We start from the raw sequence: 13,452 nt of genomic DNA, 5'->3' as shown, positions 1-13,452 counted from the left end.
AGAGAATTGCTCTATTGCGTTCATCCGTTGATGTTGGTCGGTTTTCCTACGGTTGTTGATTGAAGTCTGGACGTGTTGTACTCATACAACTGTCACTCGCTAGTGAAAGAGGTGAAAGTGATTTACGCCTGTTTATCTTCGACAACAGTCTGAGACCATATGACCTCGATAAATAAAAATCAAGCAAGTTGAATTGTAAATATAGGAGATTCGGATAGTTTTGCGTAATTACAAGAAACAATGATGCTTTAAATATTTCAATACAATAAATCAGTTTATTTTCGCAATTTCCCATACAATCCTGCATCACACTCGTACTGTTTTTTTGTCTGTACTGTTTAGCGATACATTTTGTAATCTTGTTATTTCTTCCGTTTCTCATTCAGTTCATTCCGAAAAAATCGAAAACTTTTTACCATCAATCATACCATTTTCCTTTTCTTTTCAACTCGCCTCAACTTCGATGATGGTTTACACAGACTCGCAAAGTACTACTACAAAGCGGATTGTTTACTTGTTTGCTTTTTGTTTTGTTTTAGGGGGGTGATTTCTCGCCGCATTCTTACGCTTGCTACAGGATATTGCAAATGTTTAGTGTTAGCACTGATGTGGCGACTTTTTAAAAAACGATCATTACTCGCTACGATGAATATCTTTCCACCTAATAACTGGGCTCTTCTCTTGAATGGGCGATTCTCAGAACCTTTTTACACAGTAAAAGTGCCGTCAAATATTGCCTTTCGATTTGTTTTTTTAAGGATGCCTTTGATGATGTTTTAATATAGTTTGTTTTAATTATTATAATTAGCAATATGATTAAATTCAGATGAATATATATAGTACGAATGCTCCAACGGAAAACTGCTGTTCATTTACAACTCTCTTGACCTACACAAGTGGATAATAGTGGTTTCCCTTCTCTCTTTTTTGGGGAAGGGGGAGTGGAACGGAAAAAAACAACACATCAACAAAAGCCACGTGGTTTGGGTCACCACGTGGCACGGAGAAACAAATTTTCTGCTATTTTAATATTCATTCAACTTTTTTTTGCTACTACACACGATTTGCTTGCTGTGGACTTGGTCTGCAACACCTTCAAAACTGAAGAAAACAGTCGAAAACAAAAGATACTGGATGCATTTGTCTAGTTGGGTATTTCTTGTAGATTACAACAAATTTTACTGCAAAGTTTGCTTGAAACGATTAGATTTCTTTCTACTACTAAAGGGAAACTATTTCAAAAATAGTATTAAATGCATTGTTCTGTATGTTTTATTTAGGGTGTTTTTCTTAACGTTATTACTTTAGTTTTACAGTGTATCTTAAAGCATATAGTACGAGAGAAATTAAACAAACTAAAACTGGTTCGATCGCAGTGTGCGGCGAGCGCGCCACCAGTGGCCGCCGCCGCAACTACACGCACTTACCGAAGACACTTAGAGAATAGATAGCGGAGATCAGAACCAAACATGACGTTTTGTTTTGCTTTCGTCTAGATATTTTCGTAACAGACGAAAAACAGATGTAAAGCTTGCATTTTCTGTTGCAAAAAGGTAAGCTTCCCATCTGTTTGGTCTGTGACATTTTACCACAGAAAAATAGAAGTAAATCTCGTTTAAAAATCATTAATCAACAAGCGTTTTTTTTGCGGCACCTTAAGCAAATGCCAAATCAGCACATTTTTTGCAATTTGTATGGGTTGACGCTTGCGGGACAGTAAAACGTAAACAAATTTCTTCGTGCATCAGCCAATATGCTCGCAAGATCACCACGCTAGTTTTGAATTCACCACAGCTCATTGCAACGCGTTTGACAGCTGCTTAAAACTGCTTGCGCGCACACTAGATGGCGCTCGTTTGGAGTCATTGATGAATTTTAGACAAAAATCTTCAAAAGATTTACCTCTCCTTGTCTGTGGCATTACACGTTAAATAGAAGGGGATGCCTATTTACAGTGCGAAACGTCGATTAAAGTTTACTTTTAACTTGAGGTATATTTCATTATATTGTTTGCTTTTGCTTATTGTTGCACCTACTCTGCCGATTGAGGTTTTTTTTTGTTCTCCTATTGTTCTCGTGTAAATCTGCCTGCGCGTGAGAAAAAAAAAGTTGGAGTGAGGTTGGCTGCGTGGCTGTACAGTGCAGCCAGAGGTTCGATTCCCTGAATTTTGACATCACTGGGTTGTTTGTGTGGTTGTTTTTTTGAGGTTTTGTTGCAAATTTTCGCTTCGATTGTTTCTCATTGGCAGTGAATGTAGTGGTTTGTCCAATTATTTATCTTTTTTTTTTGTGGTTTGTGTATTGGCTAATAGTTGTTACGAATATTTTATATGATTTTATGCTTCGAATATAAAGTCAATGCTTACCAATAGTGTAGGATTGTGTGAGTGCGCATGTTGGTGAGTGTGTTTGTTGTGAAGTTTTTATTTTGGATTTTTTTTCGGGAAGAAGACACTTATCTACTTAGCTATGTATGTATAAAATGCTTTCCCGCGTTTCGCACGAAAAAGTCACGCGTTTTTTTACTTGTTTGTGTTTGGTTTCTCTTATCGCTAGTATTCAATTTTGGGGAGTTCCAGTCTATATTTTTCGCTTTCTTCGCACGATCCAGCACGATGCTCTTTTCCTAAACTTGCTCATTTTGTCTACTATAAAAACTAGTCTTTTTTCACATGGCCATCAATATTTTTTTTGCTGAATCGCTCGCTATCCAAAAGATACAATTTCTCGTAAAATAGTTTTGTTTTTGTTGCTTTTCTGCTTGACTCATTGCTGATCCTTTCTCTCTCTCGCATTATCCTATCGACCTAAAATATTTCTCGATTACTAGAATTTTTTGACAATTCAACAGTCTTAATATTTTTCCTCTTTCTTTGACCAAAGCCGCTCTCCTTTTCCATTTGTCCCATTTTCCTTTTTTTTATTCTCCGCAGGGGGGACCTCATGTTGTGCCTTTCCCCCGAAGAAGCGATAAACTTATCAAATGTAATGACTGATTAACCTGAGACAGTCTTGTTGCAAATAGTGTAATGTGTGAGTGCGTGTTCAATGTGTTTTTTTGTATGTGTGTGTGTGTAGTTTCTTTCTTAAACCTGACTTGCTTACCGCTACTGCTTTTTGTTTGTAGATAAATATTACCTTCTAAAAACGTTACCTTTAATTTAACTATCCGCTAATAAGTCTGGTCGCATCAACTCCACCCTCAAACCTTCGCAACTCTCTCCTAAATCCTACCCCTTACATAAAATCAAATATGGCCGCCCAGAAGTTAAAAACGAAAGATTTGGTTCCTACGAAGCCTTCGCAAACTGGATAACCGAGCTCATCCGGGCCGGGGCCGGAGCGACTGGCGCAGATTCCGGCACCTGAGCTTCCCCACCCTGAAGATGGTGCTGATCCTTGAAGTAGAGCCGCCGTTTGCGCGGCGGTAGCGTATTGTTGTCCCGGTTGGCCATTAATACTGCAGAGTCAGACTCGGGCGACGAGGACCGGTCGGGTGATTCGGGCGAGGAGCGGGGCGGCGTTAGGAGGTTTTCCGTGCCGGCGATGGCGGCTTCCACTTGGCGCACGATGTCGCTGGAGGATCTGGAATAGGGGGAAGGAGGGGAGGAGATTAATTGAATGTTTATTTCTTTTTATTTTTAACTGTTTGGTCCTAACTTTAAAATTGCTGCCTAGTTTGATTTTGAACAATATTGCTTGAAAAAATTAGCCATTCTCGTAAGAAATTAAAAAAATTCAATTCATAAAACCTACACAAAAAAAATATTGAATGCTTTTTTTACATATATCACAAACAAAACAGGTAAACCATTGAAACCTGCCAAAACGCGATCGCTTGTGTCAAAATCACGGCGCCACGTGGTTTGAAACGTAAACAACGCCAGCTGATGCAGCAAATTCGAGGACATTTTATCAAACATTAATGTGAAAAATGCATTTTTCATGATTTACCCGGAAATTGTATTACACTTAACCCCCGATGGTTGGTCACTTTTTCGTTCGACACTTTAGTTTGTAACCCGTTGGTTGGTCAAAGTCAAAATAAAAAGTGACGAACTGTCACTTTTTACACGGCGCTCGCGCACACTTTCAAAACAAACGTTTGGTAGTGTGTGTAAACTCCATGTAGAAAGGGTGTCAAACTAAAAGGTGACTCCGTTCGTTTGACAATAGTAAATGTCAAACAATCGGGGTTTGAGTGTATTAGTTATGAACTCGCAACATTTATTCCATCTAAATGATGGGTTTGAAAAAGTAATCTAGAAATGGGTTTGAAAAAGTAATCTAGAAATAATGCTTGCACGAGCTGAATATGTTTAAACTTTATAAATAGGGCATTCCGAGAAATTATGCTAGGGTCATGTCCCTTTTAACTTTATTTTTAAGTTTTCTTTCGTTATTTATGTTGGTTTCCTAATATTTTTTTTACTATAAAAAAAATGTTTGATAAAGCTAAAATCAAAACAATATTGGAAATTTTATTTTAGAGTTTTTCCCTTGAATTTCGAATTTTTAGAGTTTCTATGTTTTTAATTTGGATGAAACTTTGTTCATGAATTTTAAGCATTAGGCAAATTAGGCTATTTACATGCCTGGCTATTTACATTCGACAATGTGTACATTGAGAACGGATATTCAGATGAAGTACACAACTGCCCAAAATGTGTATTTTTTAATATTCAATTTTTTGGATGTGTTAGGGAACTAAAAAAGGCATCATCAGCATCAATAAAAAACATACCCTGCAACAATGCCATGCAATTCGAAGAAGAAGATCAACAAAAACAAAACGCACAGTACGAGATTTGACAGCGCGCATTTGCCGAAAGTGCGGCGCGTCGTTTCGAGGCTGGTTTGCCGCGTGTCCTTCTCGGGAATACGCGCAATAATTTTGTTTTTAATGAGTTTTCATTTAGTTTATTAATCAAATTAGCCCTCATTTTGCAACTCTCAATATCTCGAAAAAATAGAACATTTGTGAAATTTCCTGTTTATTTAAAAAAATCTACAGTCATCCCTCATATTCGAAACAGTTTACGGATCTACCAATGTTCAACAAATCATAGAAAATCGATAATTGAGCATAATGATTTGCTTTTTCGTTCATGTGAAAGATTTTCTTGCGATCTTTCGATTGATGTATAGACCGGCTGTACATATTTACGTTTTTATCAAGTTTTTAAAGAAAAACATTGACCCTTGAAATCCACAAATTCGGAACACTTTTTTCTTACGATGTAAACAAACCTTTTTTTCTCTCCAGGAGTACAAAATTTTTACAAAAAAATGACTTCACACTCAGAAACCAATAAAACTCAAGCTTAGTGATGTTTTTAACATGGACTGATTTTTTTTAGATTCAGGTGTTCCACAATTGTGGGAGGCACAATAACATTCCACAATCATGGAACAGGCAATTTGGAGGCAGTGTTTTGCTGTTATGAATAAAATAGTCTTGAAATGAGGGTTTTTGTTCAAAAAGTACTATTTTTACTAGTGAAATAGCAAGAGAATGTCCAAATAAAGTTCCTAAAAATAGCAGGGACGACAGAAAAGTTGCATTTGGCATTTTATTGACAAATTACCACAAAAGTGTTCCGAATTTGTGGGTGTTCCGAATATGTGGGATGACTGTAGGGTAGAGTAGTCATCAATGAGACACAGGGAGCAATGATAAAATGGCTCTCACAAGTCGTAGTTTCAACCAATCAGGCTCATATTTGGGGGAAAGGTGTGTCTACTGGATACACATCTGCCATATTAGTGGCTTTGGTGATGGACGCTCCCTCGACAAGTTATTCATAAATGTTTGATTATGGGGTGTAAAAGTAAATTATGGACAAAAAATACTTTTTCGCTCGTAGGCTGCCATTTACACCAAAACTAATATTTCTTCAAATTTCTTTCGACGTTCCATAGGGATTAAGTTGGGCTACAATGTCCTTTCATTAGATTTGGCCAAAATTTAGAATATACCCAGAATCCAGGGCTGTCTCATTGTTCCCCACTCATTTCAGCCCATGGGTAACAATGAGACACTTTGATTTTTCTTCAATAAACTTTTCAAAATCGATGGAAATCTTTCAAAACATGAATTAAAAGTGATTTTTGGCATATTTATAGAGTTTAAACTTCATTTAACCAAAAATACTTAGTTATTTGATATTAATATATGGATTTTACAAAATTTCAATACTTTTTAGTGTAACTTTTGTTATTAAAAGTTTCATGTTGGCAAAATTGCTCTAAAATGTTCAAGGCAAGTCACCTGAAATGGAACAATACAAAAACATGATGTTATGCTAGAAAAATGTCGATTTTCGTAAAGTGTCTCATTGTTCCCCAGCTGTCTCATTGTTCCTGCCAAGTGCGTCTACAATGAGACAGTTGAATAACTCTGGCTGTAGATGTCGGATCGATCTCATATTTTGGTCAATGTTAGAACACATTAAAAGAAAGATAATGCAACTAAAAGCTTATTAAAACATGCTAATGAAAAAATTAGAAAAATCGTTGAAAGTTGAAAACCAAAAGTGTCTCATTGATGACTACCCTACCCTAAATTCAAAAATTTATCTTAACTTTAAAAAAAATCACAATAAGCGTGCTTAACACTTGAAAAACGTTACTTTCGATTCTAAACTTTATAAATTTATTCAGAAAATTTCACAACAATTTCATTCAAATTAAACAATACAAAAAGTCTTTTCGCGAAAACGTACAGAAATACTCAAATACAAAGTAGAGTGTGTGTTCATATCTTTACATAGTTTCTATTTTGAATGTTTATAAACATAATGATTTAAATTTGCATGCGCATTCGCATGGGTTGCAGACTGGATTTCACCATGTATATGTGATGATTGTTTAGAAATTGATTAATCCTTTCCCAGTCATCCAGCTCTGTGAGAACTCTGTTAGAATCCTTCTAGATCATCGTGAGTTGGCTCAAGTTTGGATTTCGAAAAAATAGATAGTAATGGAAAATTATTTTTAAGAAATTTTGATTTTTTGATCAACATGAGTCATCGCTCCCATCTCCACCATTCACCGGAAAGGAATAAGGATTCGGAGCACGGGAAATATTGATGCTAAACTTACTTAGAAAAAGTTTGCGAAATCGGAGGCTCTTTTTCCCAACCCTATTGTGGAACTCGATCAAATTGACCGTTTGACCCAATATGATTTTGACGCATTTTTGCACTACTTTTTGCAACTAATTACCTTTAAAAAAACGATTAAAACTTTAAAAAAATCTCGTAAGACTTACCTGAACTCGGTAACCTGCGAAGCAGGTGCAAAGTATCCGTGATGCTTCATAATCGACAATGGTTCGTAGGCAAACGCATTCGAGTTGACCGGCGAGTGCTGCAGCTGCTGATGTGCCATCGGCGGTTGTTGCTGCTGGAGCTGGTGCTGATTAACCATCATATCAATCGGCTGCTGCTGTTGCTGCTGGGACATTGGAGGAGTTAACCGTTCACCGTTCATCAACTGCTGATGCTGTTGCTGCTGGTGATGGTGCGAGATCGTGAAGCTCAACGGTGGCGGTGAAGGCGATCTGTTGTCCTGCAGTTCCGGAGATGCTTCCCGGCTGGATACGGTGGCTGCCGCTGCGATTGAAGCCGCCGCTAGCAGGGCCGGGTTCACACCCGACTGGACGCCGTAGCTTCGCAGCACGGACTGCTCAAACTGCGAGTAGTAATGAATGCCACCACTTCCACTGGATTGGGAGCTTCCCAGAGAGCTGACCCCACTACTACTGCTCAAGCTGGTCACGCTGCTTCCGCTGCTAGTGCTACTGCTCCGGCTCTCCCGGAACTCAATCTGTGGCTTCATCAGCAGTTCCTCCTCCATCGGTTCCTCCGCGCACATACTCTCCGCAGCCAAATTGCTCGAACTAGACGAGTACTCCAAGCTGGCCCGACTGCTCGTGGACGCCGCCGAAGATATCGACGGAGACGACGGCGGCGCAGAACTTGCCACCACCGACGCCTTGCTGTCCACGACCTCGCCCTCACCCCCACCAGCCTCATCCTCGTCCGGAATCTCATTGGCGTGCCCCTTAATGTGTGCCTCCATCTCCTTTTTGCTCTTGAACGTCTCGTCGCAGATCGTGCACTTGTAGCACTTGGATCCGTAGTGCTGGACCCGGTGCAGCTTCAGCACGTGGTTGTAGCCAAAGTCCCGGAAGCAGATATCACAATGGTACGGCTTCTCGCCCGTGTGCGTCCGCGAGTGCACCTTCAGCTGCTTCGAGCAGGTGAACCCCTTGCCGCAGCCCTCGACGGGGCATTTGTACGGTTTTTCACCTGAGAAAAAAAAACGAGGGGAAAAATTTGCAAGTTAGTATCGGTTGGTATTTAGCCTGATTTTCATTATTTTTTAAAGTATCTATACGTGTCACCAAATAGTATAAATAACCAAATATTAAAAAAAATGCAAAACATTAAAATTCCACCAAATTATTTTTTTCTCATCAGTACGATCTAAATGCTGCTTTATATTTGATTCAGCAAGAATGAAAAACGATGAAAGAAAAAACGATTAACGTCACACCGGTCTATCAATGTTACCCCGGTTTATGATACCTCATGCAATCATCAGTTTATTGTTTGTACAATAGCACTATTGAATTTGATTATTGCTTCCGAAGTGCGTCATTAACCTAAAAATATCTTTTTAGAAAGTGAGTAAATTTTTAAACATACATTTTTGAGGAGAAAAGCTGCAAATATACACTTCAAATGTTCAAAATGTGAATTTAGTAACGGAATCATTTAAATTAGAAATTTAATTTTCAATTTCAAAATTTTTCAATTTTAAAAAAGCCAACTTTTCAGAAATTTCCAGGTTGTGCAAAAAATCGTTGACCGAATTATTTTTTTTTTAATTGATACTGATTTTTTTTTTCAAAAAATCGATATATTGGTCGCAAAAATTTTTCAACTCCATTTTCCGATGGAAAATTAAATATGTAATTAAAAAGTACTTCAGTGAAAGTCTCCAAGTTAAAGCCATTTTTAGATAACTTTTTTGAAAATAGTCAAAATTTTCATTTTTTCAACACATGTTTGCCCACTCTTAATTTTTTTTTTTGAAGATCTGTGAAAATTCTCTATATTTTGCTCTTTTTTTTCATAATACGACCCTTAGACGCTGAGGTATTGCCATGCAAGTGATTAAAAACAGGAAGATTGATGTTTTCTAAGTCTCACCCAAACAACCCACCATTTTCTAACGTCGATACCTCAGCAACTAATGGTCCGATTTACAATATTAAAATATGAAACATTCGTGAAATTTTCCGATCTTTTCGGAAACAATATTTTCATTTTTTTTAAAATAAAGACTAACATTTCAAAAGGGCCAAACATTTAAAGTTACGCCCTTTTGAAATGTTAGTCTTGGTTTAAATTTTTGAAAATATTGTTTTTGAAAAGATCGGAAAATTTCACGAATTTTTCATATTTTAATATTGTAAATCGGACCATTAGTTGCTGAGGTATCGACGTTAGAAAATGGTGGGTTGTTTGGGTGAGACTTAGAAAACATCAATTTTGCTTTTTTAAACACTTGCATGGCAACATCTCAGCAACTAAGGGTCGTAACGTAACAACCAAGTTCAAAAAAGTAAAATATAGAGAATTTTCTCAGCTTTTCAAAAATATTTGTATCAAAAGTGGGCAAACATGTGCACTAATTTAAAAAATTCGTCTACTTTCAAAAAAGTTACTCATAAATGGCTTTAACTTGAAAACGGTGCACTTCATCAAAATTTCACTAAAGAACTTTTTCATCGGAAATTTTTGCGACCAATATATCATTTTTTTAAAAGAAATCAGTTTCGATTAAAGAAAACACAACCCGGTCAACTATTTTTTGCACAACCTGGAAATTTCTAAAAAGTTGGCTTTTGATGTCTCCTTAATCACATGAAAAATGAAAAAATTAAAAATAATGTTTTTTGCAAACCAAGTTGACAAAAAGTTAAATAAAAAATCATCAAAAGTTTTTTTCATCGCGTAATTTTTTTTCCAGTGTAGTCCGTATCCATACTTACAACTTTGCTGAAGACACTAAATCGATCAAAAAATTCCTTCGAAAGGTACAGATTTTAGAATTTTCATGAAAATTTGTATGGAAAATTATATGGACAAACTAATGATGCAAAATGGCTTCTTTGGGTATATCAAAGGCACCAAAAATGTTTCAGCCTGAATAAAAACACAAAAAAAACGATGACAAAAAATTTGCTACACTCAAAGTCAGAAGTATCCCTCAAAAGGGTACTTTCAATCCTCAAAAAGGATACTTTCTATCCTTTTTTAAAGTTCACCCGGCGTCACCCTTTCAAAAGGGTGTGTCAAATTCAGTACATTTTCGATACCCTTTTAAAGGGTGACGACGGGTGAACTTGAAAAAAGGATACTTTTTACTTTGAGTGTAATCATTGATTTTTCGACGTTTTTCACCAGCTATTTTTCAAGTATAATTTTGCTTTCAAAATTAATATCAATTAGCTTTAGCATTCTTTAAGCAACAGCTTAATACTTTTTGTTGAATCCTATTTTAGTAAAAGTATTCCAAAATACAAAAAACTCAAATAAATCAAAATTGATTCATTGGTTCTTTGAAAAAAAACTACAAAGTCTTATTTCTGAGTCGATGGAGTTCATGAGGGTTAGGGTGCCCAGAAAAAATTACCCCCTGCTCCACAAGCGGAATACAGTTTTTTGGGTTATTTTAAGCATCTGTATAAATTTTGAGCGAAATTGGATGAGATTAACCCATTGATACCCGAGCCTAAAGTTGGCGAAAAAAATATTTTCATGCAAAAATGACTTTTTAAAATCGCAAATAACTTTTCAGGATCGAATTTTAATGCTTTGGTATGTTCTACAAAGTTGTAGAGCATTAAATTTTCAATAAGAATCTCACTTTTGGGAATATTTGGATGGAAGTAGCGCACCGTGCAGACCAAACCGTAAGAAAGTGGGGTTTTCCATACATTTTTTCAATTTTTCCCATACAAATTTCACCTTCGAGTATCAATGGGTAAATTTTGACCGATTTTGCTCATATTTGGCCCAGAGTCCTAAAATAGCTCAGGGAACAATATTCAGCTTGTGGAGCAGGGTTTTGAGAAAAAGTCCCATATTCTGGGCAGAATAATGAGGGTGTTCCCAATCCGTCATTGATCGATCTCAAGGATAAACTTAACATTTGCACACAATTTGACCACTGGAATTATAACTTCCAAAGTATCGAGGGATACTCGGGTTTAAACCCGACTTATAACTTTTAGGTCAACGACGTTTTAAAAAAAAGTTCATTTTAGGGCATATTTTTGGTGATAAAGTACATACTGTCTTATACATGAAGAAAATCACAAAACTTTATATTACATAAAATTTATTGAATACACTAAAAAGATGTTTATCAATCACTCCTGAAAGTTTCATGAAGATATTTTATGATTAAACTGAGTAAAAGACGATTTAAGCTCAAAATTTGGCAGTGCGCAAAGCGGACTGTCAAACTTTTTGAGCATTTTTCTCGAAACACAGAGTTGATTTACGGGTGCCACGATATCTCGAGATGGGATGGACCAAATTGGCTAAAATTCGGGGTGTAGACTCTCAAGACATATCCCGTGTGCATGACGAAGCCCAATTTAGAAATGTTGCTTTATAAAAAATACAAAAATCAAAAACTGACGATTTTTTATATGAAAAACACAAAAATATTTTTATCTTTTTTTAAATAAGTTTTTTTGAAAATCGGCCTTCGTCATCCAAACAGGACCGGTTTAACGAGTCTTCACCAAAATTTTGTGCCGATTTGGTCACTGCTAACTTCAAACAGCTTTATCTCGGCAATGATACAACCAAATCTCTTCAAATTTGTTTAGATCATAGATAAAAATGTATATTTTAATGCCCTGAAAACAGGTTTTAAATAAAATTAAGTGTGTGCTCACACCAACCTCTGACTTTTTTTGTCGATTTACATGTTTGTAACGCCTTAACGCTCAACGCTTAGTGCTTGAATTTTTTAAAAACCATGCGCCACCATTTCAAACTCCAACATGACCCGGAATGGAGACGCTCTATACGTGAAAAATCCAAAAACTTACCGGTATGCGTTCGCATATGAATGACTAGCTGGCCGGACTGAATGAACGTCTTGCCGCACACGGTGCACTTGTGGGGCCGCTCGCCGGTGTGAATCCGCATGTGCCGGTGCAACTTCCCGGAGTGCTCAAACGCACGCCCACAGATATCGCACTTGTACGGTCGCTCCTTGGTGTGTATCCGCCGGTGAACCTGCAGATTTTCCTTCACGCTAAACATCTTGTGACAAAATTCACACTCAAACGGGCGCTCCCCGGTGTGAGTTCGGTAGTGCCGCACGAGCCTCGCCGGAACCGCAAACGTCTTTTTGCACACGTCGCACTGGTACGGATCGGCGGCCGTCGCCGGAGTCGCAACAACCCCCGTAACGATCTGCCCTCCAGTCTTTGCACTCTTGCCCTCCTGCTGCTGCTGCTGCTGTTGCTGTTTGGCGTGAGATTTCATATGGCTTGTGTGGGCACTTTTGCTGCCAAAGTTGATGTTGCACTGCTCGCAGCGGAACTTGGCCACTTGCTGCTGCTGTTGCTGGCCGGTCGGCGAACCCTGGGGAACCATTCCCGAGGGGAAGCTTCCGTAACTCTGAGGTTGATCGGCGCCACCGGTCAGGTTGACGATCTGTTGCTGTTGGAATTGCTGCTGGAGCCGTTGGCCGGGCTGTTGGTCGGCGTTGCCGGTCGCTTCCCGCACGGACAGGGCAGAGTTGTTGAAGCACAGCTGCGAGGCGGCCGCGTTGTTCTCTGCCTGCTGCATCAGCAGGGGTAGTCCCGTGTAGTAGACCATTTTGCGTAAATCTGGGGAAATCAGAAGAGAACACAGAATTGGGAGTTAGATTATTAAAATTGTTAGATTGTTAAAATCATTTAGTCAAAAAACAAAGACTCTTTGATACGGTGAAAATCGGGAAAAACGGAAAGATTTCCACGATACATTTTTTTACGTAGTTGAATTTGAGGTTCTAAGTAGATAAAATGTCTGAAACGCTATCGCGAAACTGTTAAATTCTATTAAACCCGAACATCAGGAAATACATGAGGAAATAGTGTCTGAGAGCTGATCGCAGCAACCCATGTATTAAGATCATCTGATTTTTATTTCCGGAATGCAGAGAACCTTTTCTGCTGAACTCACAATAATTAATGTTAAAAAACAAGATTTGATCATTAGGACATAGTTATTAGGGTGTTTCATCCCAACAAAAATGTTCTCATAATCAGGCAAACCGAGGTTCCCCTAGTAGAGGATACCCATAGGGACTCTCATTCCAAATATCAGCCCATTTGGTTGAGAATTGGCCTGTCCCCAGCGGTTTAAA

The 13,452-nt window shown here is 37.9% G+C and overlaps 1 protein-coding gene across 2 annotated transcripts in view; it reads right to left on the bottom strand.

Moving 5' to 3' along the window:
* Nucleotides 1-247: 247 nt before the first annotated feature.
* The window catches only part of LOC6046309 (Krueppel homolog 1), a 71,341-nt gene continuing 58,136 nt past the window's right edge, over nucleotides 248-13,452 (bottom strand). For both annotated transcript variants that reach the window (XM_038252043.1, XM_001863494.2), the window contains 3 exons: nucleotides 12,143-12,931; nucleotides 7,274-8,315; nucleotides 248-3,585 (listed from right to left, as the gene is read on the bottom strand). In XM_038252043.1, coding sequence (XP_038107971.1) covers nucleotides 3,291-3,585; nucleotides 7,274-8,315; nucleotides 12,143-12,920 — 2,115 coding nt within the window. In that variant the 5' untranslated portion in view covers nucleotides 12,921-12,931 and the 3' untranslated portion in view covers nucleotides 248-3,290. The remainder of the gene's footprint in view (nucleotides 3,586-7,273; nucleotides 8,316-12,142; nucleotides 12,932-13,452) is intronic.

The sequence above is a fragment of the Culex quinquefasciatus genome, chromosome 2, assembly GCF_015732765.1.
Source record: "Culex quinquefasciatus strain JHB chromosome 2, VPISU_Cqui_1.0_pri_paternal, whole genome shotgun sequence".
Classification (NCBI taxonomy): domain Eukaryota; kingdom Metazoa; phylum Arthropoda; class Insecta; order Diptera; family Culicidae; genus Culex; species Culex quinquefasciatus.
Note: the sequence above shows the minus strand (reverse complement) of the source record. Positions and strands in the feature narration are given on the sequence as shown.